Source organism: Vulpes vulpes, chromosome 12 (assembly GCF_048418805.1).
Source record: "Vulpes vulpes isolate BD-2025 chromosome 12, VulVul3, whole genome shotgun sequence".
NCBI lineage: Eukaryota > Metazoa > Chordata > Mammalia > Carnivora > Canidae > Vulpes > Vulpes vulpes.
In genome coordinates this window covers 162,707,423-162,733,482 of record NC_132791.1, presented here as the reverse complement: position 1 = coordinate 162,733,482, position 26,060 = coordinate 162,707,423, and the positions used below count along the sequence as shown (strand labels likewise).

Sequence of the window (26,060 nt, the reverse complement as noted above, 5' to 3'; positions counted from 1 at the left end):
CCCCAGTGACTCCCCCAGTGACTCCCCTGTGGACACAGGCAGGGAGCAGGGGGGAACTTCAAGGGTCTCCAGGTTCCAACCACTGATGAGTGTCTCTGCTCTTAGGGGTGGAGCTGCCGTCCTGGGCTTGAGCCTGCCATGGGGACACAGATGTGCTTCTATTCACGGCACACAATGTTTCTCATGAGTTCAAGTCATGGAAGCATGTGTGGGGGTGCATAAAAGTCTGCAAGACCCCATCAACTGCCTGGCTTTAACATGGAACTTTCAACCCAAGAAAACGTCTAGGGTAGCATATCTTAAGAGTCTATGGGAAGACTTCACCAGGCCAATTACACACTCAGTTCTTCATGCATGTTTGAGATTGGCTCTGCCTCCAGCACCTGCTTCCCTTCCATGTGGATTGGACAACCATCTGATGCTCAGAGGGGCCTGTGGCCCCAGAACGGTGCTGACCTGATCTCCACGACAGGGCTCTTTGGTGGGGCTCTTGCAGGAGCCTGATTCAGGCTGGGATCTCTCAAAAAGCATAAGAATCTTATCCAGACCTGTGAAATCAGAAAGCCTTAGGGGCTGAGTGGGTGGAGGGTGAGACAGGAACCTGCCTTTTATCGGTCTGCCCAGGTAGTTTCATTGTCGACTGCTGCTCCTGGTACTGAGCCAACACCTCTGCCCAGGCTTTGTGGGCCTTGGAGCATTGGGTGGGGAGCTACGGCTGCCCTGGCTCCCCTGAGCCCCAGGAGCGGGCCGCTGGCCATGCCCAAGCTCATTCCTGCCTCCTGGTCCCTCGCTCCTATCCTGGGTGTAACTTCAGAGAAAAGGAGGCTAGAAAGTGCTTCCAGGTGAACATTTGTCACCAGAAAGAAACCTTCCAACCTTGTCTTACAACACACTCCCCTTCCCCTGGCGTTCTCCTTTCCCCACCCATCTCAGTGCCCCTGTCTGCAGCTACATGGGGCTAGCACCTTGCGACTTGCTTTGCTAACTTCCTCTTACCACCCACAGACTCTGGCCAAGACTTGGGGGATGCCTCCCTTGTCAGGGTGGAGCTGCCAGGCTCTTGGTCTTGCACCAGCCGAGTAATGTCTGATCAGGATAGACTAAGTCAGAGAGGAAAGGCAGTGGGTGTCCCTCTCCCTGGGGCTCCCTTCTGCTTGTTCCAGCCCCAGCCAGAGCCCAGGGCTCCAGAATCACAGAGCAGGCCCCTGATGGCCTCCCACCGCATCGCAGACACCGGGTCCACGGGCAGGGGTGGCACAGTGCCCCACAGTCCCCGGGCTGCTGCGGACGCTGGCCAGGGAGGGGAGTCCGGCTCCTGCAGAGGGCTCCCATCTCTGAGCCGCTCTGCTGTGAGGGCCACCAGGTGGCGCTAACCGACCAGGAACAAGGGTCCATGCAGGGCCCCGAAAGGAAAGCCTTTGTTGATTTTACTTCTTGATATTCTATAATCACCAGGATTACAATCTAAGCAAAAAAGCAAAACAAATAAACACCGCCCCCTTTACTGGATCTTTGGTCTTTGTCTGGAAAATTATGAGAAAACAACAGATGCATTGACTCTATAAGCAAGCCTGGGGTGCAGCGTTGGTGGGGCTGCTGGGACAGGTGCAGAAAGGGCTGGGGGCTCTGGACACGGAGGGTTCCGTTGGCTTCAAGTGGCGGTAGGTGCCGGTTGATGAGCCCGCTTCCCTCCAGCCTCTCTGCTACAACAGCTACTTCTCAGCAATGTGGGGTTCCCTGTCTCCAGTCACCTTGGCCATGGAAGCATGTGTGGGGGTGCAGGCCCCGGGGCTAACAGGCTCCTCAGCCAGCCCTGCTGCTTTCCCACCCAGAGGTCTCAGGACCCTGGGAAAGCAGTCCGAGTAGAGCCAAGCCCAGACGTGGCTGATGGAAGTGACTTCATGGAAGTCTTTGGGAAGGCCCAGGACTTGCTGGGCGATGCAGGGCTACCAGCCAGACAGCGTGCTCCAGGAGGAGCCCCTGGGTGGGACAGCTGGGGCACGATCTCTTCCAGGGAAGGCTGTGAACACAGCTTAAAATTCATGCCCTCATCCCTCACTCTGGATGGCATAACCTCATCTACTGCTAGCTGGGAAGTGGCTGGCATGCCTGTGCCCTCCCAGGCTGCCAAGGAACAGGGCCAGGCAGAAAGCCACGGATGTTGAGGGCCCCATCTGACTTCCTGCAGGCTCAAGTAGAGCCGAGGGTGGAAGGTGCAGGGCACAGCGGTTCGGAGCCACTGTGGTTCTGGGCGGCCGAGGATCACTGAGCAAAGACGGGGGCACAGAGCTCCCTCGCATTCTTCTCCACTCAAAGTTGCCCCTGGAGGACAGAACCCCACCTGGCCAGGCCCTTGCTCACACTCTGGGGATTTGCCGGTCCAAAGCTGGTGCTCTCAGACCAGCTGCCCTGGAACAGACCCCAGAATGTCCGGGATGAAACATACTGCTTCAGATCACATTCACTTGAATTCTATAAACTCCCACTCTCAGATGGGGCCCGAGGCAATCATTCTCAGGTCTTGACCTAAGACAAGCAATTCTCAGTTGAGGCCCCACAGGGACACCCCAGGCTAGCTCAGCTCCACTCAGCTCTGAATGACTCACACGCAGAACCCTATTCCCCAAAGTACGTTAGGATGGTAGTGTTTAGCATGAGACTACACTTCCCAGACTCCTTTGCAACCAAGGGTAAACATATGACCAAATTCTGATCCATGACATATGAGTGGAAGTATTATGTGCAACTTGTGGGCCCTGTTCTTGAAAGCAAGAAGCTTGCCCTCCACTCTGTCTTCTCTGCTTCCCACTGGTTGGAATGCAGTTGCAATGGTAGGAGCTGGAGCAGCCATATTGGACCACAAAAAAGAGAGCAGCACCCTAGGAGTGTTAGGCCAGTCAGCTGCAAGGAGCCCCGCGGATTGATCCCTGGCACTCTGGGGCTGCCGTGTCAACCCTGAAGTGCCATGTGAATGTGAATGTGAATTCTTTTTTTAAATTAAAGCCATTGTTCTTTCGGTCTTTGTCACAGCAGCACCCTTCTTCTAACTGTCACAGGAGGGATTGCAAAAGATAGGAAGCATCTTTGGAAAATACATCGAGAATTCCTATCAGATATCTAAATTTTTTCCCCGTCTTCTTTTTTTTTTGTAAGAGGCATCCCTCAGATGGCAGATTGAAGGCATGAGACCAAATGGCACAATCACAAGAATCAAGGTAGGATTCTCAGAATCAATTTGGCTTAGAAGTGAGCATTTGTGAGATTCCCAAGGCTCAAGAATAATAAGCCCCCCATCTTGCAACAGGTGAGGCAGAGGCTGCGGATCAGAGTTTCCCTTCACCACTGATAAGCACAACATTTTGATTAAACCACTGACAACTCTGCTGTAGGGCAGAGAAATTTGGAAACATCAGCAAATCAAACTGTGAAGTCTTTGAAGGAATGTGATTTATGTGAAAATGTGATGAAGCTAATGTGTTTGGCTCCAGTGTTGGGTGGCACGCCTGATTTTGGAACCAAATCTGATGCCTTCTTGGCTCCCTGCACACCTCTGCTTTCCCCAAACATGGTTAGCTGGTGCCCTACGTGTGTTCCAAGACTCATCGCGTGTAAAGCTTCCACTGGAGCCTGAGTTCCAAGGCTGTGTTTCCAGGCTATGCATCTACCACCAGAGCCATGCACACACATGCACACTCAGTAACTGCGTGCTGCTTGCTCCCCGCCCCCAGACACACCAGCGAGCCAAGTGTTATTAGATTTATGGGGAGTTTGTTGTAGTTTTACATAATTTTCTTGATGCACTGCAGACTTTTGAGCAGGCATTCATGGTTCCCTCCAGGTAAGCACCAGAGGCTGACTCAGGTCTGGTTTGCAGCCCCTAGAGCTCATGGAGCTTAATCCCCTTGCCCCGAGGGAGGTGGCATCCTTGTCTGAGATGGGGAGGCTCCTGCACTGGGGGGGCAGGTATTGTGGGGAGGTAGAGGCAATGAGGAGAGAAAAAGGGAACTGATAGATTACAGGAGTGAGGACAGTGGTGATGGGGTGGCTTCTAGAAGAACAGCCCTCTGTGCGTCTTAAGAGGTATTTGGGAGGACCCAGGCCAGAGGCTCTGACCATCGTAGCCTCCTGGAAGGCATCTTTTCTTTCAGGAATGCCTCCTTGGCTAACCTTTGGCTAATGTGATATCTAGAACTTCCTAGGAAGTGGGATGAAATTGCATGCCCAGTGCTTTGGATCTGGGTCTGCAGAGGCCCAGGCCTTGACCTGGGCCTAGTGGAGCTGGCTGAATGCTGTGGATCTTGGTTGGGAGACTCTGGATTCTTTCTTTAACCTTCTAGAAGGGGCCTGGGGTACAAAAAGTGACTGGCTTGAGGTCACATAATGAAGCAGTCACAGAATCAGGCCCACCTGGTCCCCTAGCCTGACTGTCCTCCCCTGCCCAGGTGGATGAGTCCTGTACATTTAGACACCACCTCAGTACCAAATTAGAAGGAGCGGGCAGGCCGGTCTGAGGCTAGGATGCCCAGTACCATTGCCCTGGCTCCCTAGACTCCTGGACTGGCCTTGGAGGGTGTGACCCAGCAGCCCTGGCTCCCGGGGCCTGGACACTGGGGGCTTTTGTCCAAAGCTGGACACAGATGCTTTCCATTCGACCATCCCACAAATATTTACTGAGGGCTTTCCACGTGCCCAGCACTGTACAGGGCCCCAAGGGAGGGCAGAGTACAGGAAAGATTCCTGGGGATTAGCTACAATGTCTTCAGTTTCTGGGTGCTCTGCAGAGTGTTGAGGAGGCTAGAGAGGCCTCTCCAGTTAAGCATGGGAGGCTAACTTCAGTCTGATATCTCCTTGGAGGTCCTGAAGTAGCTGGGCAGTGGGGGCAGGGGAGGGTAGAGGGCATTGGGGGAGGGGGAGGTCAATGTGAAGCCCAGCCAGTAGTGGGGAAGGGCCTGCAGAAGAGATGATGTTTATGCTGAGGGCAGAGGGATGAGGTGGGTAAGAAGATGAAGACAGGGGAGAGTGATCCACCCTGGGAACATAAGGAAGTTTAAACAAAATGAGTGTGTCATACATGTAGTTAAGGAGGATTCCACGGGACATAGCCTGAGCCTGGAAGACCCCTGGGCCTCCTTGTCCTAGATTCCTGGCAGCAGCAGCAGCAGCAGCAGCAAGGCCAAGATGACTGGAGCTCCCCACCAGCACCTAGCTCAGGAGGATGGCTCAGTTTTGGGGTCTAGCCCCTGGGCCTCCTCTCCCACACAGACCCATCTTTCCTTCCTGTCCCCAACCCCAACCTTGAGAATGGGGTGTAATCCCCCCATTGGAGCACTGAGGAACTCTCAGGATTGACTGGTCACTGCAGGTGCCATCAAGGTCTCAGCTTGGCTACTCCTAGTGACAGGACACCTATGGTCCCCCAGAAAAGGACATTTTAGTTGCTATCTGGATATGGTGTCCATTGGCTTCTTCCCTGCAGCCCCACCATGGGTAGCACAGGTTCTAAGGGACCTGGTGGCTTCTTCTCAGAGGTTCTGTATGATGACATGTATTTTCACTGAGCCTCAGAAATCAATGTTCTGGAACCCTAGGCCCTGAGTATTGGATGGGTCTTCTCGGGTCTGGCAGGCCCCTGCCTGTTCTTCTTGAGTTCAGGTGGCAGGAGAGGCCACTGAGAGCCCCCAGCGGCTGCCCATGGAAATGGAGCACCAGCCATGCCCAGCTCTCCAGACTCACTTGATGTTCCGATTCAGTGATCTGCACCTGACAGATGCTTCAGAGAACATCACTTCGCTGACAGAATGAAATCCAGCTAATTCTGGTCAACTGCATGCCACCCAGTCTGGGAGCCCAAGCACGAGCCGGCCCCATGTCCAGGAGCAGATGGGCTGGGGGTTGGAGGCAGGCCAGCTCTGGCCAGCTCCTCCTCTGTTTCCAGGCCTCACTGTCCCCAGACTGCCACTGGTCTCCTGTCTGCAGCCCGTGAGACAGCAGGGCAGGGCTCTCTTGGCTCTGCTCCTCGCTTCCATGGCCTTGTGCCTCTGAACCTCATTGCTGTCATCTGCAACATGGGCCTGATGCTCTGTGCCCTGGTTACAGGGGGCTTAGAGGATCAAGTGAGAATAGGGGAGGGGTGGCCCTTATAGAAGCTACAGTCACTGTCATCCAAGTAGGATGGCTGCAGAGGACCTCTGACCCGCCCGCATCGTGCTGGCCTGGCCTCCAGCGCAGGACCCTGGGCCAGGTGGGCCAGGTACTCACACATGGGTTTCAGCTGCCCGATGAGCTCCTCTTTCGTCCATTTTGCCCACTCCTTCTTGTCGGTGTTGATGGAGCAGAGGATGGGGCCGCATGGCTTACCGCAGTCCTCGATGGCTGGGACGTTCAGATAGTGCACCAGGACGATGTCGGGGTTCTGCAGGGAGAGTACAGAGACTGGCAGCATGAGGGAGGCATGGAGTCCATTCAAAGGGTACCCCCCAACAGGTACAGACAGGCTGAGTGTCCCTACAGCAGGCTTTCTCAACCTTGGCACTGCTGACGGTTGGAACCAGATCATTCTCTGGTGTGGGGCTGCCCTGTGTGCTGGCTTCCACCCACTGAATGCTAGAAAATCCTGCCCCCTTCCCAGCTGTGACAACTAGAAGTGTCTCTAGCTATTACCCATTGTCCCTCGAGGGACAAAATCGCCCCCAACTGAGAACCACATGGGCTAATTTGTGTGTAACTAAGGACCACACACAAGGTCGGACATATCACTGGTCCAACATTCGGGATTTTATGCCAACAGCTGCCCAGGAGCTCTGGCCCCTCTTCCATGCTTTATACGCAGTTCCTCATCACAGCTTGCTGGACATCCCCACACACAGGCATCATCACCCCCCTTCCTCTCCGAGGGAACTGGAGTTCCCAGAGTTTAAGGCACCCCACTTCTAAGGGCTGGACATCTCTCTGCACTTCAGTCTGTGGGGTTCTCTCCAGACAAACAGCCCCATCAGCCTGTCACTTCTGAGCAACACCCAGGAGGCAGCTGTCACTCAGAGCCTCTGGAAACGCCTCTTGGGAAGCCTTTAGAACAGAGAGAACTCTGTGTGAAGACCTCATTTTGTCCCCAGATGGTTCTATGGAAATGGGTCAGCCTCTTCCCATGAGATTCAATTCAAAATGCCCTCTGAGCCTTTCTGCCCACCACCAGTTCTGATAGCGACGTGCCAAGGGGATCTGGTGGGGGCAGCAGCTTCCCTGCAAAGAGCATGGGCCTTCCATGGCTTTCTGTGGCCCTCGAGGATGCAAGGCCATTTATTTGGCCATAACAGGCCTGACAAGTTTGTTAAAAACAAAACAAAACAAAACAAAACAAAACAAAACAAAACAAAACAAAACAAAACCCAATCATATCACTTTAGGGTGTATCTGGATAAATCCAGAAACACCTTCTACCCCAATCAGAAAGCACTGCTCAAATTGTAAGGAAACCTATGGCAATACATTAACATGCCCCAGGGAACTGCGGATACAGCCCCTTAGAAGGCCCCATCTCATGCTTTTCCCTGGACTTGTGTCCTCTGCTTTTTCTGAGTGATACTCGCCGGCAAGTCCCGGGAGGGTGTGAGGACCCCCGGCACAGACAAGGCCACAGTTGCCTTTTTGGATATGGCCAGGGCAAGAGTAATAAATGACTATGTGAATCAATCAATGCCTTCATAAATAAAGACCCAAGACTACACCATGACCAGTGCAAGAAAGTAGACTGGTATAATTTAAAAAGATTTTCAATAAGGGTTGAAACACAGAGTTTTTTTTCTTGCCAACGCTCAGTTAACCAGGAAATTAAATCAACATGAACAGGAGCCTTCTCGTTAATGGCAGCTTTTCTGGATTGCGGTAATCATGCTCCTTAATAATACTGATAATCCCTGACATCGGCACGGTACTTTATTCTTCTCAGAGCACTTTGCAGCCATTACCTCATGGGTTGCCCGTGCTAGCCGGGGAGGCTGGCCCGCCGGGCCGCGCTGGGCAGGGCTGGGCAGGGCGCCCTCCATCTACAATGAGCGGACTGCGGCAAAGCTGTGTGCTTGGCCAGGGACAGAGCCTGGGCTGGAAGCCAGGGTTCAGACTCCAAATTCAGGTCCTGCCAAGACATCTGGTGGCCTCTTTTTGCTTGGTCTAAGTGCTTTCCCACCTCATATTTCACTTTATCCTTGCAATACGCCCAAGAGGTAGGTGGGTTGGGTAGATACGTTATGCCCGTCACATAGATGGGGGAGCCAAGAAGAAATGGGGTCATACAACCAAGTCCCTGTCCTGTGTTCTTCCTACAGACACTGTGGCCTCTCCAGGGTTGCATCTGAGCTGGGACCTCCTGCCTGAGCCTGTGCCTGGCCAGGTGGCAGCACCAGCCACTGAGCAAGATGAGGAAAGATCAAAGGGCTGCAGGCCCCCAGGCCACAGGGGGTATCCTCTGATCCCAGACCACGAGCAGGAGCCAAGCCCTGCAGGAGAAAGCCAGGATGTCAGCCACCTGTGAAATGAAAGGGCCACAAGCTTCCTGCCCCACAGCCTCACTGAGCTCCACTGGATGTGTGGGGAGGCTGTGGGGCCAAGGTGGTGGGAGGGCATGTGGGGGCTTGGGGAGCAAAGGGCCACATTCTCCATGCACCCCAAGTTTCAGAAGCTCTGTTCCTTCTTCAGGGCCTAGCTGCATTTCTGCATAACCAGCTTCCATTTAGTCTCTGAGGACAGGCGCAGGGATCGCCTCCTCCTCTAGGAAGTGTTTCCTGATATCTTGCCCTCCGTATATCTACCACAGCAGGATGGAGGTTTGAGTCTTCATGGTCTGTGTGCCTCCGGCTCCTTTAACTCCTCAACCACAGGGACCATGTCTGGCAATGACTGGTGCTCATTTTGTGTTTGTAGAATTGAATTGGGCTGTCTCGGGACTCCCCATCCTCAGGCTCCCCAAGCTTGTGTTCCACGGACATCTGGCTTCAGTTTTCTGGGTCTTTGTGGGCAGATCAGTCTTTCCAAAATACATGTTCCTAGGAGGCTAAGAGGCAAGGCTGGTCCTTAACCTTTTCTGGGTCTGAGGCCTCTTTGAGAATTTGATGAAGGCTGTGGATATTCCACTTCTAGCTTCAAAAGCTACCCAAGGCACATCAACACCGCATTTAAGGGGTTCACAGATCCAGTGGTCTGTGCACCCCACATCTGTAACTACTGATTCAGGGTTTCTAGATTCACCATTGCTCTGTTGATTCGAGGAATATGCTCAATGTGCAGGGCCCCTTGTGGGGAGCCTTTGCTCTGCGTCTGTGCTTCTTGGGGGCCTTGATACAGTTGAGGAGAAGGTGCAGGCCCCTGAAGGTTCAAGGGGTGTGGGTTTGGGGTTAGGAACTGCAGGAGTGGATGGCGCCATGGTCTGTGTCTTCAGCACAGATTCCATCCTAGGGCCTGGGGTTCCTGTGGCTGAAACTCCTGGGCTGAATTTTAAGTGATGACTTCTTGGCTTGGGCTGGTTTTAAGACACAGAGTGATTGAAGTATTTTTGGAAATTTGGGGCACACATCACTTCTTGGCAACGTTGCTATTTTATTCATTAGTTGTACGTTTTATTGGGTGTTTTTGGCAGAAAAATATATTAGCCATAGAGTCCCAATGCATCAGCTTCATGGAGTGCTCATAACAGTGTCAGATCCTGGCCAAGAACCGCTCTGCTGGCCTCACACAGTGGGTGGGACAAGTGCTCGCCCATGCCCAGCTTGGGGGGTACCCAGCCAAGGACACACCCCAGCAGACCCGCCAGGACTCTGGATTCTGGATGGCTGGGGAGCCAGCTTGCCTTTGTCTTCCCTGGGCTGCTTGCATGTTTCCTGGGGGTTTATCACTCAGCTCAGGTCTCACAGGTCAGGGCTCACACAACAGCCTATCCAGAGGCTCCTCCCTGGGCAATGGAGCTCCTATGAGCATACAAGAGCCCAACCCCCACAAAGAGAGCATGACCCTTGAAGATGGGCCCCCTGAATGTCCAGGAGGCCTGGTCTGGGACTGAAGGCCTGAGGGAGGGAGCCCTGTGGGGGCAGGCTGTAGCTGTGGAAGGAAAGCTGAGAATAAGTAAGAATCTTGGAGAATTTCCAGAACCTTCTGGAAAGCACTTCTTGCCAGGCTGCTCAAGGGAGCCTACCCAGGGCTTCTGAGAGGTGTGAAGTCCCCTTTGGACAGAAGTCCTGCTCTTCTGAATTCCAAGTGCCACTGGGCCAGAACCCCAAACTGAACTCTGACATCTTGCCGACAGAATGACCAGAGTTAAGGTAGAGGCAGTTTCTCCACCTCAAATGCGTTCCCTCTCTGTGACAGCCCCTCTATCCTAATTCCTCCCTACCACCCCCCTAGTGCATGGAGACTCCCCTTCTTCTATGCCTCCCAGTGGGGTCCTTGTCCCTCTCCTTTCTTGGTGACCTCATGCAGGTTCATGACCTTAGAACTGTTGAGTTGCAAGGATTCTAGTTCTCTCCCCAGCCCCACTTCTCTGCTTGGCTCCAGGCTCACCTGTCCATCTGCCTGTTGACAGCCCTGGTTGGGACTTCCAAAGTACCCCTGGTTAATGTGGCTGAGCCCAATGTCCACAGGGCCCACCTGGTCCACTGGACCCTGCCCGCCCCCACCTGTGAAGGTCATTCTTTCTTCTCACTCACTCCCTCCTCCTCCACAGCCAGTTCGAGCGAGCCCTGTCATTTCTTCCACCCACTCTGCTCCCCTCTCTGAGCCCTCATCCCTGCCACATGGACCCTCTGCAGGCCTCCTCACTTCTGCTCTGGCCTCCCTCCCCACCCACTCTCTGAGACCAGCAGCCGTGATCCATGATTGGGCCAGCCTCCCTGGCCTGCGAAGAAAGCCCACATCCCTGACATGGATATAGGACAACCATCCCTTTCTCTCTGGGGCCACTTCTGACCTCACACTCCCTTTGGCCCACCCACCCTGACATTCCCATTCCCCTGATTGCCTGTCTTCTCCATTTCATACGTCCTGAAATCTCAATACCTCATGGACCTCAATCTCCTCATGGGCACCTTTTCCAAGACCCTATCGAATGAATGTCCCCACTCCTGCAGTCCCAGCACCCTTCACCACTTCCTGTTTGGCTCTTGCCCCCATTTCTTCTTTCTTTCTTTTTTAAGATTTTATTTATTTATTCATGAGAGACACAAAGAGAGAGAGGCAGAGGCATAGGCAGAGAGAGAAGCAGGCTCCATGCGTGGAAACTGATGCGGGACTCGATCCAGGATCATGACCTGAACCAAAGGCAGTTGCTCAACCATTGAGCCACTCAGGTGCTTTCCCCCCTTTAAAAATACTTTCCATTTCTTATTTCTGAGCAACTACTGCTTGGCCTGCTTTCTCACCTTATGTGTGAGCTGTGCTAGCCAAGCTCCTTCGTTCGTGGCTGGCTCCCCAGGCCCAGAGGAGAGCTGGCATGTGGTAGGTGCTCTGCCCCTACGTGCCGAGTGCTGAGGGTGTGGGAAAGCTGAGCGGCCCTTGGGGCACAGGCCAGTGAGCCTGCCAGGCAGCTGACCTTGGGAGGCAGCATAGAGATAGCTGTCTCCTCCCTGGTGACTCAGCATTTGGGACCCACCCAGAAGACCTCCAGGTGTGTCTTCCTGAGGGATGCACAGACTTAGGAGGAGAAAGGGGTGGTGTCTGTCCTCTTGGAAGTGGGGCAACAGCATCTGAGGGGGCCCAGGAGCCCTTGGCCCCTTGGTGGGAGGCTAAGCTGACCCCTTGCCCCAGTGCCACCCTAGTTTTTATCTGAAAATGTGAGGTTTGGATTTGGTCAGTTGCCAGGACTCTGTGGGACAGAGACTCATAACATAGGTTAAGGGTGGTGGAAGAGTATGCTCTGAGGGTCGGAGCTAGTTGATCTCCTAAGACACCTTTTCCAAATGGCATATTTCATCTGACCCTCAGGGACAAAGGGAAGTCCAGGATGAACAAGCCAAGGACCTATGTCTGAAAGCACAGGAGTGCTTAGGAATGTTCTGGAAAGGGCATGCTTTGCCAAAGTCACACAGGCTCCTTTCCCGCAGGCCCAGTCAGTCTTTACAGCACCCTGCTTAGGAGGACACCTCATAGGTGTTGTAATAAACAGGCTTTTCAAGCTTATTTGAACATTAGCCTGAGCCCCTCTTGGGAACACAGTTTGGGAACCATTGTTAGAATGCAAAGCCAAAGGAAATGATGGTTAGCAGTTCCGGAAAACAGCATCCCACCTCCTCCCACCCAGTTCCTTGCGCCTCTGGGGCATCAGGGCTTCAGATGCCCAAGAGCTGTCCCCTTTCCCCTGGTCACCATCCTGGCCTGGCCCACGGCTCAGGTGGCATTTGAGCTGCTTTCACCTGACCACTGAGTTTCTGAGGCATCTCTGCCCTGATTTGGTGCTCTGTCCACACTCTCTCCCCTTCCTGGTCAACATGGCCAAAGTTCTTCCCCTACCGGGGCTGGGCCTTCCTTTTGGAAAGACGAGCAGAAGAGGGGTGCCAAGTGGGGGGATTGTGTATCCCCCTTCAAATGTTGGCGCATTCTTCCTGACCTGGGCGCTCTGGGCCGCTGGAGTCCTGCAGGGAGAGGGAGGCAGGAAAGAAAGCATGACTGCTCATTTAATCTCCTTAATGACTAGTGATGGAATTTGAGAGAGGGAGACCATGTTGGATGAGAGAGTGTCCCTGCTCCCCCTGTGCTGGTGGCCACTATCATGTGGCTGCTCGGTGGCTGGGTGGGCAGCAGACCGGGAGAGCACCTGGTGGAGGTGGGCCATGTCTCTCTGATGGTGCCCATGGGCTCCCCTAGCAGAGACCCTGCCAGGGAGAACTGGACTCACCCTCCATGGGGGACTGGACCTCAGACCAGAGCTGGAAGCAAGAAGGGGAGGCAGAGGAAGGGAGGAAGGAAAGAGAAAAACAGACCAGGAGGCTCAGCAGACATGTGGGAAGCCCATGCTAGTGTCAGCCACGGGTGGCTGGGAGTGGGTCAGACAGTAGGGAGGGGTGCTAAGCTTCCCCCTGGTCTCCAGAGAGCTCCGACTTCCAACCTGGAGACAGAGCCCCATTACTTCTGTGGCTTCTGGCTCCAGCGTGGGCCAACACTTGACCTGGCTGAGTCTCTGTGTCTGCCCTGTAGGATAGGGGAGGACTGAGTGGTTTGACCTGGTTGGGAGAGAGGCGAGGCCATAAGGAGCTCAGGATGGGCCTGACCCATGATCAGGCCTCACAAGCAAGGCCACCGACACTGCTGATTTGACTGGGGGTTCAGTAATCTGCTATGAGTTCAAGACAGAGTTGGGGGGACATTCCAGTTTGCAGGGGGGAGCTGAGCCTGAGCCTGCTGCATGCAGGGCCCAGCCCCAGGTGTGTAACAGGCTCTGGCAAGGCCGGCAGGTACAGCAGTGAGCTCCCCATCCGAGGCCCCACTCAGGGGGTACCATGTTCTCCTCTTGGTCACCGCTGGATTTGGCTGCTGCTGGGTGCCAGGGGGTCCCCCCAGCCCTAGACTTGTCTCCTTCACCTCTATGGGAAGGAGAAGGCCCAGAGCCAGCACCCCTTCTGTGGAGAAAGTGGGGCAGCAGCACACGAAGTGGTTAAAAATGCAAAAAGCTGTTGGTTTTGATAAAGAAAAATGCAGCTGCAACATCTGTTTGACTCTTGTTTGCAGCTTCATCAACGCTAAGTGGTCGATAAATCAGAGTGGCATGGCGTTCCGTTTCTTCTGTGGCTCAGTCATTAATCTCGTGCCAGTTCTCATGAAAAATGAAGGAGAGAGGCTGTGTGATAGTGAAAATGTATACATTACCCAGAAAGTCATAATAGCGTGTAATAGTGCCACACACCTCCCCACTTGCTGCTGGGGTGCGGGGGTGGGCCTGCGCACTGCCCGCCCGGGAGGGGGACAGAGTAAATCACCACCGTGTGAGCCAAAGCCCATTCTATTATTGCATCTGTCACGTGAGCACCATTTATGCAGATTCCGAAAGCCCCACAAGCCTGATCTTAAGAGGCAGAGGCTTCCCCATACCTGGGTGCTTAATAAACGGGGTAGATGCCCATAAAACAGGAGTGCAAAGCCGGCAGAAAGAAGGGCAGGATTTATTAGGGAATGAATAAATGATGATACCAGGCATCTCAGGGCTGTGGGTGTCACCATGCTGCGGGGCAGAGAAAAATCCTCTCGCCTGTGTTCCAGCTTCCCGGGGCAGCCTGGCATCTGTCCTCTGCTCTGGATGATGCCCTGTCCCCATCGGAAGGGAGGCCAGTCATGGAGCCCTGGGCAGGCTCCAGCTCTCTTCCCTGTTTCCCACTGAGGGCTGCCAGCAGGCAGGCTGAGGGTCATGCTGGTTGGAGGACATGCAGGAACTGTGCTCCCTGAGGAGGGCCAGGGTGGGCACAGGGTGTAGGGTGGGGGGCAGTTCCCGGCTGCCTTGGTCTCCTGCGGGTTGCTAGGCCCTTCTGGTTCTAATCCCTGCTGCAGAGAACTCCCGTGTACAGAATGGCCACATTTTATGTCCTCTCTCCTCCTGGGGGAGGGGGGCAGGAACGTGCCTGTACCCCCAGCACACACCTCACAGTGGGCACCTCTATTTGCAAAGATTGCTTTCTGACTGTCAGCTGCATGCCGAGCCCCACCATCCAGCCCTGCTGACCACCCCTCACTTAGCCCCTTCAACAACCCACGATGCAGGTGCTATTGTTATGCGTTCCGGGGATGGAGGCTCACTGCCCAGGATGCTGTAACTCGCCTCAGCCATGAGTCCCATGCCTCCTCGCCTCCTCTCCTCTGGGCCCCAGGGTCTCCCAGGGGACTGGCCAGAGCTTGGGTGGGGGGGAGGGGTGTTTAGCTGCCCAGTTAGCATCTACGCCAGAGCACAAACTAGTCCAGGGAGGCTGGCCAGGTCATGCGGGGTGCTGGGAGCTGATGGGAACAGGGGTGTGGCTGTAAGTCCTGGCCTCTGCGTTGGTCTGTGAGCTTCTCAGGGCCCGGCCGGGCAGCAGAGTCCCCATCTCTGTGTTCAGGCAGAGGAGTGAGGTGGGGCAGGGGATAGCTAGGAGCGGAGCACTTGGCGACTGGGGCCAGATCCAGGTTCCCAAAGTTGGGGGTGGCTAAAGACCCCAAACAAGAGAAAGAAGGGAGAGAAAGAATAGAGAGGGGCCCAGTAAGCGGTGAAGCCAGCGGGCGGCGCACTCCGCCCTCGCCTCCACCCTGCGTGGCCAGGGACACAGACGGCCTCCCAGCTCCCTGGCTAGCGCCCCACAGGGCGGGGGTACTTGGGGTGATGCCCCGCAGGGAGGGCCCACAGGGGGCCTCCTCTCCTGCTCCACGTGGGGGCAGAGGCCGGCTGCCCTGGGGGAGCCCCCACGCCCCTGCCTTCGAGCTGCCCTCATTAAGCCACTGTGCGCCACAGGGAGTCTGGGGCCGCAGCCCTTCCCTGCTTCGGAGGGAGGCTGGGAGGCTTAATTAGTTAATGTGGGTAAAGTGGTCTGAAGATGAAAACCCTGGGTAATTGCCGAGTGCTGCCACTGCTGTTGTTATTACACAATTACCAGAGTTTTCCAGTCTCGGGAACAGACTTAAACAGTTTCCACCTGGTGCGGAGTTCCGGGAGCTGCGCTGACTGAACGGCCGCCCGCGCGGCCCCTGCAGCTCACAGATGACGCGGGAACCCGCGCCTGGCACGGCCCTGGTCACATCCCGGGCACTGGGCAGTGCTGGCGGTAAGAGGAGTCACCGTTCTCCAGGCGCACATAAAAATGCATGGGCTTCGAGAGGTGCCAAGGATGCCACCTGTCCTGACCTTCCTGAAGCCTCTGAGAAGGTGCCACCTAAAGGCTCCCTAGAAGGTCAAGCCATCCTGGACAATGACTGTCATGGAGAACGTTCTACCATGGAGCAAGACCTGGCTGCCCACCGCACCTGCCAGCGGGGTGTGTGGGCAGGTTTCTGGACGCACACACGGAAGCCGTGAGATTTGCAGTGGCGTGGGGCCAGGCCTTGTCTTATTTAAAGTCATTACAAATGGTCTGAGGGAAGGAATGCCCAATAAAATCTCATTTGCAGATGACACTAAATTTTTATGGGCGACGAAGTGACCATAAAGCGCCCAAAGTTTGTGATCAGTCCTGAGAGGATCTCTTGGGGTTGTATTAGTGGGTGCAGAGTGACAGATGGAGCCCATTGTGGGTGAAGCGCAAGGCAATGAGCTTGGGAAGAATAAAACAAATTGGCCGTGGAGGCTGGGGGGCTCGAGTGCCCAGGGAGACCTCTGGGCTTCACGGATGCCAGTGTCCGCCAAGTCATCCCTGGGACCAAGGGACCACGCCTGGTGAGCTGGGCATACCCGGGAGCTGGAGTTGGAGCAGCAAAGGCTCTTTTATTACGAACCATGATCTGGAATAGTGAGTGCAGGGGGAAGGGGCTACCAATGGAAGAAAGGCATTGGCCTTGGGGAAACTAAGATTAAGGATTTTTTCTGACCAGAAAGACAAAAACCAAGAGCAAATGCAATGTACGTGTTTTAGGTTAGAAAGGGGAGAAGGTGAATGTATGCTTTTTTTTTTTCGCTAGATCCCCAAATGCTAAGAATAAGGGTTCCCTTTGGAGCTCAGGCAGGTAGTTTTAGCACAAACTCTGTGCGGTGGGCAGTTAACATATGAGACTCATTATCCCAAGGGGGACACGGGCTGAAAGGTAGAAATACATATATATTTTTAATGGGTAATATTAGTTCCTGGGTGGCTGATCCATAGGGGTTATGGAAGGGTTATATCAGAATATTGGGAGACGTTGGGAGTCATCTCTCTATGGGACCCAGATCTGGGGGGGCACCTACTGGGTGGGGTCAGGGCTGGGAGTGTCAGCCAGGGTGCTCAGCCTCTGCCCGTCATTTTCCACTTGCCAGGCACCTGCCAGGGATGTGCGTGGCTGTCACCCTGTAGTTGGCAGAGCCTGAGCTTGAATGAGATTGTTAGTTTTTCTCCTGCTATCACCTTGAACTCATTTTTGATTTATTAAAAGTCACAGCAAGTGTCATTCTAGCCAGCCCTGAGGTAAGATGCCTTGGACCTTTCACTGGGACACTGGGGAATGGGTCCTTCTCAGGGTTTGGGCCCTGGCCCAGAAGGGACCAAGGGGGGAAGCAGTGGGGCTTGTGGCATGGATGCTTGGTACTCCGTCTTGAGGGCTGCAGTCCCCACTGCTCACATCTCTCCCATCCCAGGAGCCACATCCATGGGCCACATGATCCCCTTCTCACCAGCCTCTGGCCGAGACTTGGCCATGTGCTCCTGGAAGACTGGACACCAAATCCACTGCCCTCCTGTCCCTTCCTCTCCAAGGACATGTGCCTCAGTCTCGCTCCCAGAGCTGGTGTCTCTGCTTAGAACCGTGCCCCATTAGGCAGTGAGTCAACCCCATCAGATGACAACGGCACCACACAATCATCCAGGCGTCTGACGTGCTCTGGAGCCTTTCCTGTCCATCTGCTCTTCACAATAGCTCTGGAGGAAGCTGAGCATGTGCTGCTGTCCCCACTGGCCACATGAGCCCTCTCTGACGGAAAGGTGCCACAGGATCTGGTCAGAGATACATGGCTAATGGGAGGCAGAACTGAACACAACTCTACCGGATTGGTGTTTTTTTGTGATAAAAGTATCCAAATGTACTTTAGGGAACAAACCACTTCTCTCTGACTCCGTCCAGGGAGGGAGCATGTGACTCAGGCTGGCCAACTGGAGCCCTACATTCTCTGGGCCATGATGACTGGCCATGAGTCCCAGCCAGAGGCAATCACAGCTAATCCCTGGACTTGGCTGGAGCCTCTAGGGAGTAGGGATGTTCTTTCCTGCTGGACCTGAGCCTGGGATGATGAAGCCTAGTGCTCCTGGAAGCCATCTCTTGCATCCAGGGCATGGGGTCCAAGAAGGAAGCTGACATAGAGGTAGAACGGAGGGAAGGAGACACCAAACGTCCATGTTATTGATTGGGCTCCTTGATCCAGTCATGCCTGAAGCCAGAACACCTCAAGACTTTTCAGTAACTTGAACCCTCAAATTTTCTTTTATCCTTGGAGCTAGTTCAAATTGAATTTTCTGTTGCATCAACCAAATAAGAACCTTAATTCCTAAGCAGATATGTCATCCTTTTGCTAAGCCACTCCTCTCTGCACTCTACAGTTCAGACTGTCCGCTGGTTACTACAGCAACAGCAGTCACTGTGATTGCTGAGAGCTACCATTTATTCAGCACCGGTATGTTCCTGGGTGCCTCACAGGCCTTAGCTCATTTAATCCTCACCAGGACCCCATGAGGTAAGGGCTGCCTGTCATTATCTCTACTTTACACACAGGAACATGAAGTGAAAAGAATTAGGTCGTCCACCAAAGTGCCACCTTGAACCCAGGTCCATGGGATGCTAAAGTGAAAGTGAGGTGTGCTTTGGTTACACATGCTGGGGTTTGCGGCTGAGTTCTGCTACTTCCTAGCTGTGGACGTTGGGCAAGCCCACCTCTCTACCTCAGTTTTCTCACCTGTAAAAGGGGGGAGAATACTGGTACCTACCCTGTACGGGTGACAAGCACTTGAACAGTGCCTGACATGTTGAAGCAGCCAGGTGACTCTCACAGTGACCTCTCAAACCCATGTGACTTCATCACTCAGTATTGCTACAGACCACCTTTCCCCAAGATTTCACAGAACTTATGTGTGGAGTGAAACCAAATTGATTCAGACATGTCTTTTTTGGGAGGTGTAATTCTCAAAGACAGGAGCCCATCAAGGCAAGATTAAGAAATTCTTCTCAGACACTGAGGAAGCATCATTAGCACCAATGCATACTCAAGCTTTGGAGAGGTTTTGATGAGCTAAACACAGGTCATTCTTGGCCAATCATGAAAAACAGGATCTCTGAGATAATTTTTGGCTATCTTCTAAGTGTTGGAAGAAAACAAAACTATATTTTTCAAGAAATATTGTGTGATTTAAGTATCCATGAATTCAGAGAGATACCCACCCCAGCCACATCCTGTCACATGGAGAATGTGTGGGATTCTCTTTGGCCACCAGGGTCATCTCTAATCCTTAGCCAGGTAAAAGCCATGTCACACGACCTCAGGTCTTTCAAACTCTTCTCTAATTAATTATTGCTTACCTCCTCATCCAGATGCTTTATACACTTTAATTTGTACATGAAAGATCCTTAAGGATCCTGCAAATCATGGGCCTCCTGGACTCTTCTGTGTATTCCTCTTGGAACAGAGGATGATTGAGGTGGGAAGACACTTATGGGTTGTCCAGACCAACTTCTGCATCCCCTTCCCTGGAAAGGGAGAGAGTGTGACTCTCACACTCAAGAGAGGCTGTGACTTCTAATGTCACCCAGTGGAAAGGGAGAGAGTGAGGTCAGGGAGCCATACTCAACTTCCCACCCCCTGCTTGCTTCCTGGTTTTGACCCCTCCTGGGGTTCAGAACCACCCCCAAAGCAATGGCTGCACTTCCCTTGCTTTGCAGAGAGAAAGTAGAGCAGGGCAGAGCTGGCTGACGTCCACCCCATGTGGTATTCACAATGATGCTGGCTTCCTGGCCCATGACCTTCTTTGCAACCTTGACCATGGATAGGGAGATCCCCAGTGAGCTGCATGAGGGCACTGTGCTTAGCTCTTGGAGCTCATGCTTTCAGTCCAGCTTCTTCCTTGTGGTAGACATTGGTGGGGCAGGTGCTCTAAGCAGGGAGGTCTGGGCGGCTGGAACCTGGGCCACCCTCCCTCTGCTCTTGGGGAGCATATGGGGAGCCCCTCCACTAAATCCTGTTAAAGACACAAGCCCCAAAGCTCTTCCTTGAATGACAAACGGGCAGAGTGTGGAGGCAGGAGAGGATGAATTGTGCCCGGCCCACCAAGCATCTATAGGATTTTTATGCTCTGGCAACTGTAACGGTGAGATTCTAGCAATTGTTTTAGAGGGAATCATGATTAAATTGGGCTGTATGTTTTTTTAATGTGTTCCCCAGTTCCTCTTTAATACCTTGGTAGGACAAGATAAAGTGTAATCACTGAAGTAATTGTGGCACTCAACAGTTTATGTCTTGAAAGAGTGACTGAGGGTTAACAAAGCCACTGCAGGGCGAGGTTTGGATTAGAAATTACAGTTTTTCTTTTTGTTATTTTCTTTTTAAATCCTTCTTTATCTTTCTCCTTTCTCCAGTGGCTCCTGGAGCTGCCTGATAACCTGTAAGCCTCCTTCGGTAATAACGGAATCTGCTGTACTAATGACACAGGCAAATCCGGGGGCCGCCTCCTCTGCAGAGCCGCTGCGGCAGGCCCGCCCCTTCCCCAGAGCCCATGCCCTTGCAGGCAATGCCGACCTGTCCCCCAAACCAGCAGGGCTTGACATCCTGAATACCAACACCGGACAAGGCCTGGTCTCTGCTGCTGCAGACCAAACAAGCACTGGAGCCGAGTGCCGGGCTGCCCCATGCTGGCCCCTTGCAAACAGCAGAGCAGGGTGAGCTCACCAGCTCTGAGGCTTCTTCCAAATGTCCCCCTCTCCTGGCAGATGCCAAAGGCCCTAGTGGGGTGTACGTGTGTGTGCTGTGGCCCCAGGGAAAGGATGGCTCTACTCCTCCCCAGATGGTGCGACAGAGAGACTGGGCATTCTCCAGCCTCCTTGGGGCATCTCCAAGCTTTGTGCTTGGAGAGCAAGACCCACATTTGCTGGTGGGGGCAGAACCAAGCCATAGACCTGGGAAATTCCAGAAGGATTATATGGCCGTGGCTCTTGCCGCACTCACTAAGGCACGACTGGTGCCAGTAGAATGGATGGAGGGTAGAAAGGTGGGCATGGTGAGGCTTTCTCTGTCCCTGAGGCCACTGCCCCAGTCTGGTCCTTATCCTTTCACCCATCAACTGGCACCGGTCTTCTGATGGGCCCCATTGGATTCTCAGACCCATTTTCCCAAGTCTCAGCTCTGTTGGCACCACTTGCTTCTGGCCGTCCACAACTCCTCATCTTCTGTGAATTCAACCTACAAAGATATGAGTCTTCCACGACGGCCCAGATCCCTTCGATCTACACCTCCACACATCCTCCTCACATCCCTGGCACAGTCCTTGGGACCACTCAACCTCTGCCCACTCTGCTCCTTTCACCCCATCTCTGCCAGTCCCCATCCCACCTGCTTGTCCAGACCCAGCTCCAAAGCCACATTTCCCCTGAAGCTTCCTCTGACACTCCCAACACCAAATAACTGCATTCTCCCCAGATTCCCAGAGCAGCCTTCTGAACTTGTACCATATTCTTTCACTGATATTTGGACTCAGGTCTACATCCTCCTTTAGACTCCAAGCCTTCTGATAGTACAGTCTACATCAGAAGGAAATTCATAACCCAGTAGGGGCCAACAGGTACTGGTTGAATCAACGGCTGGTTGACATCTGCCTTTGGGGGAGCGGTGAAGTGGGGCACCTAGTATGGACTAGTCGCTGGGGACTGTGCCTTTGGAGGATAACAGTGTGTCAGCCAGTTGGGGGCTCATATACCCTCCATCTACCCACTACCCTCTCCCTTCCTCTCTCCTGCCATTGCTGAGGCAGAGTGAATGAAGCTGCATGGGCCGTTCTGTGTACTTCTGCATTTGAGCTGATTGGACTCTCCATGTATACACACGCACACACACACGCACACACTCACACACGCACAATTCACACACGCCTCTCAGCTGTGAGGCCTGCAGCTCTCTCTCCTTGTTTGTTTTTAGGTCTTACCACGGCTGCCTTGAAGCTGAGAAGACAGACGCTGGGCCGAGGGCCTTGGCACCAGCCCAGGGTAACTGGGACACCCATGTTTGCAAAGAAAGCATTTGTGAAGTGTGAAGAAATCAGAACAGGGCCGTTCAAAAACTGTGTTTAAATTTCACTCAAAATGTTCTATTTTGTGTAAGGGGCAGAGTCCCTTTAGAAAAACACTTGCTGGCATTTGCGAACCACTGTTGCCATGGAGCTGTTAAGAGAAGTTAGCTACCCAGGGTCGGCAATTAATTCTAGTGGCTGTCGGTAAAATGAGCCAGCAGCTCCTTTTGGAAAAAGCCGATGGGTACAGGGAAGCTGAAAGGTAAAAGTTGAAAAAATACCTCTTCTGACTGAGGGTTTTAGACTCACTGGAGCAAGGTGCCTTTCTTAGTTCTTTCTGTATGCTTCCCTTGCTGTGTAGGAGAAAGGGTGCAAGTGCTCAGAGCCCATAGAAGATAAGGCTTTCTTTTCTCTTAGTTGACTTGAGAGAGGGGTGGGGGATCCCAGCTCATCACTCACCAGCTGGGTGCTCCTGGGTAGGATGCCCAGCCTCTCGGAGGAACAGCTTCTTCTCTGCAGAGTGGGGGGTAATGGTAGTACTCACTTCATTCATTCACTCACTCATTCATTCAACAGGTATCCATCCAGAGCCACGACGTGCCACGGACTGGTCTAGTGAGTAAGACGAAGTTATTCTCAAAGAACCCAAAGGAAAAGACAGGCCAGGCATATTTGGAGAAAGGAGAAGGTGATTTTTGAAGGGCTTGATGCTATGAGTATAAAAAGCCTGAATGACGGGTATCCAAGGGGGGTGTGAGGTGGAGTTTAGGCAGGGAACTCTGGAAAAGCCTTGGAGGAGGAGACCTTGAGTTGAATCTGGAATAAGAATCCAGCCTGGGAAAGATCTGGGGGAAGCAAGGGTTCAGACCCAGGCGGGTGTGAAGGAAGAGGTTAGGGCAGCCTCAGCCCTCCCCACGCTGCCCCGGGGACATTCAGGAAAAAAGCCATAGCAGAAGAAATGGAAGTTCCACATGAGAGAAGAGTGCTAGGGCTGGTGAGGGCCACCCGCTGTGGCAGTGGCTGTGCATCTGTCTGCTCATCAGTGCCTGGCCTGAGCTGGGCCGTGTTCACATGGTGAACATGTGAAACAGTTCAGGAACACAACATTGTTAAATGAGGCTCCCCCTTGAACTCAAGACTCAGTGTCTTGGGGTACTTGGGTGGCTCAGTGGTTGAGCATCTGCCTTTGGCTCAGGTCATGATCCTGGGGTCCTGGGATCGAGTCCTGCATCAGGCTCCCTGCAGGGAGGCTGCTTCTCCTCCCTCTGCTTGTGTCTCTGCCTCTCTCTCTCTGTGTCTCTCATGAATAAATAAGTAAAATCTTAAAAAAAAAAGACTCAGTGTCTCAGTGGAAGAAAACCTGTACTTTTTATGAAGAAATCCCTGGGGAGGGCTTCCACTGGCAGCCAAGATTCAGTACGAGGTGAAACATGCAGTTTTACCCATTCGTGAGAAAGTTACCAAAGTTTAACTTGTTTAAGGTTTGTTCTGAAAAAACAATCTGTTTTGTTGGCCATTTGTTGAATGAAGGCATAAAAGATGGGTTATAATTAAGTCAGCTGTGTTCAGTAGCGGGTACTAACTTTGGAACTAAAAGATGATAGAAACAGTGCACCCATCTGTTATCTTGCCGGCAGCCAGATGATGGGAAGAACTTGGACTTGGAATTGGACCTTGGCTCAGGCCCACCTGGGCTACTTTAAACTCAACATGATCTTGGCCGAGTTACTCAGCCCCTCTCTTTCCCCTCACCTCTAAAACAAGGGTCATCACGCCAACCCAACAGGGCCATTGTGGGGTCAAATGGGAAAACACCAAAGAGCCCCCAACACAGTTCCTAGCAAGTGATAGCCACTCAGTCACTGGTTAGTGACCTCACAGACAAACCAATCCCTGTGCCCTCTGTCTTTCCCTGTGTCCTCTGTCTTCCATACCTCTAGGGTCATGAGCTGGACCAGGTCCGTTTTACTGTGCCTTCGGAGGCGAGCAACTCTCCATGTGACTGTGGTTTCTGCAAAACCAAAGGTTTGAAGTGACTCCAATAACACACAAGGTCACCCCTGAGAAGATGCTTTGCTTTGTCCTTAGCATAGTCTCTCTGGAGGCAGAGGGGGGCCAGGATGGAGCTGCATGGGTACCTGGAATTTTGCAACATGCCAAGGGTAGGTGAAAAATCAAAGTCACCTTCTCAGAAGTGATGGTTCCATGGTCAGGGTGTGTTGCAGGACACCCCTGCCCTGCTCAGGTTACACAGACTTTCCTGTCCCTTATCCAGTAAATTCCCAGATGGGCCAGAACAGCACTTGGCACCCCCTCCCATTCTCCTTGTTACTTAAATACACCCCAGATGATGGAAAGCATTAAGCTGTCACTGCCGGGCGGAGGCACCTGGCAGGAAATTAATTTCTTAGCTTCTTATTAACTTTGAGGGGAGTATCTCTATTGAGCAATGCTGCCAGAATAGGGTTGACCAGGGCTTCCAGCAATTTTAATATTGGAGACTGTCAGCAAAGCATGACCCACAGCCTCTCTTGCCACCTTCTCATGCTGACATCTGGCTTAGCAAACATCTCCAGAGGTAATGGAAAGCTCCCAGCCTCTGAGACTCAGCCCCCAGTGGAAGTTCTGCTGGCACTGACAGGTGGCAATGACAAGATATTCCTGTTATGGTCTGCCACTAGAGAATGGAGGGGTCCTGGGGCTCTCTGGTGCCTGTCACGGTGGTCCCCAGGGCCTTAGCTTCCCTCAGACCAGTGGCCCCTCTCTTTGTGGCCACCTCCCTCTGGCTGCTCTCTCAAAAGGCCTACTTTCCCTTGGATGGTCCCTTCCCTGATCCCTCCTCTCTCCAGCCTTCAATCAGGGCTCTGTGACCTCTCCTGGACTTTTGCCTCTCTCCACTCCTGGCCTTGCTCTTTCCATCACGAGACGGAACATTGACAGGCTCCATTTCTGACTCTGTGACCCTCCTTGGTTCTTTCTCTCTCCCTCTTGCTCCACCTTCTCCCGCTCCATTCATCTTGCATCTGGCCCTGGGGGCTGCCTCCTCTGACCTTCCCACCTTCTCATCTCTCCTTCCCACCTTCTTTTATCAGGGGACCTTTTGGCTTGGTCAGAATGGTTAGGTTCAATTTCTCTAGCAAAACCTTTGAATCTCTCTGACCAGTTCTTGAATGTCTTTCTTCCCTAGCTAAAAACCAACTGATCTCAGCACCAGCCAAGGTTTGCCTTGAGAGTCTTGGTCTCTAAATTCTCTCCTCCATCCTCAGCCCCAGATATTTCCTCCTACCTCATCTCCCCTCTCTCCTCTTTCCTTCCAGCCCATATCTATGGAGTACCTACTGTGTGAGTCCTGGCGTGGAGACACGGACAGCTAACCAGGACCCTGATCCCCAGATGCTTACAGTCCCTCAGGGGCACTCATGGGGAACAAGGCAGAGTGAAATATATGTCTGGAGAGGCAAAGGAGAGTTCTGTGGGAGAAGGGAAGGAGAGATGACACCTGGTCCTGTGTTTTCCAGCTTCCAGTCACATCTCGTTGGGAAGTCATCCTCCTCTCTCCCCTCCCCCCCCGGGAGCAAAGCACCATGGGAATATCCTGGATGCGAGCCAAGCTTAAACACAGCTTTTCAACCTCACACCTGCAGATATTTGGGGTTGCATATTCCTTTGTTATGGAGGGCTGTCCTGTGCATTGCAGGATATTTAGAAGCATCTGTGATCTCTATAACTAAAAGCCAGTAGCATCTTAGAATGGTAACGATCTCTAGACATTGCTAAATGTCCCCTGAGAAGCCAAACCTGTTGCTGTTGAGAACTACTGAGCCTCACAATGACGCCAGGTTCCACTTATTCTCCAGGTACCACGTTGCTCAACTTTCAAGGTTCCAGAAGGATGGGGAGAATAAGACTGTCCTTAGAGGGAACTTAAAGGTGCTGGGGCTGGTTCTGGTCTGTTCTGGGGTTCATTTTATCATTACTTTGGCTTTTTACACATACATTTCTTTATGTTCACCATTTAATAAGAATGCTACATGACTTTATGGTGGATGCTGCTGGGTTGTCTACCAGCATTTATTCTCCACCAAAATCCTTCTCTCCCCCCGTGCAGCCATGAGCCTGGGTCAGTGGGTGGGAGTGGAGTGGGTGAGTGGGTAAGGCGAGGCCCAACCAGCCAAG

The 26,060-nt window shown here is 53.0% G+C and overlaps 1 protein-coding gene across 45 annotated transcripts in view; it reads right to left on the bottom strand.

The window, feature by feature from the left end:
- CAMTA1 (calmodulin binding transcription activator 1) overlaps nt 1-26,060 on the bottom strand; it is an 845,853-nt gene that overhangs the window by 100,025 nt on the left and 719,768 nt on the right. For all 45 annotated transcript variants that reach the window (XR_011996026.1, XR_011996024.1, XR_011996025.1 and 42 more), the window contains one exon: nt 6,259-6,412. Coding sequence is in view for 31 of the 45 variants with exons in the window: in XM_072731150.1 (XP_072587251.1) it covers nt 6,259-6,412 (154 nt within the window). In the remaining 14 variants the exon portion in view is untranslated. The remainder of the gene's footprint in view (nt 1-6,258; nt 6,413-26,060) is intronic.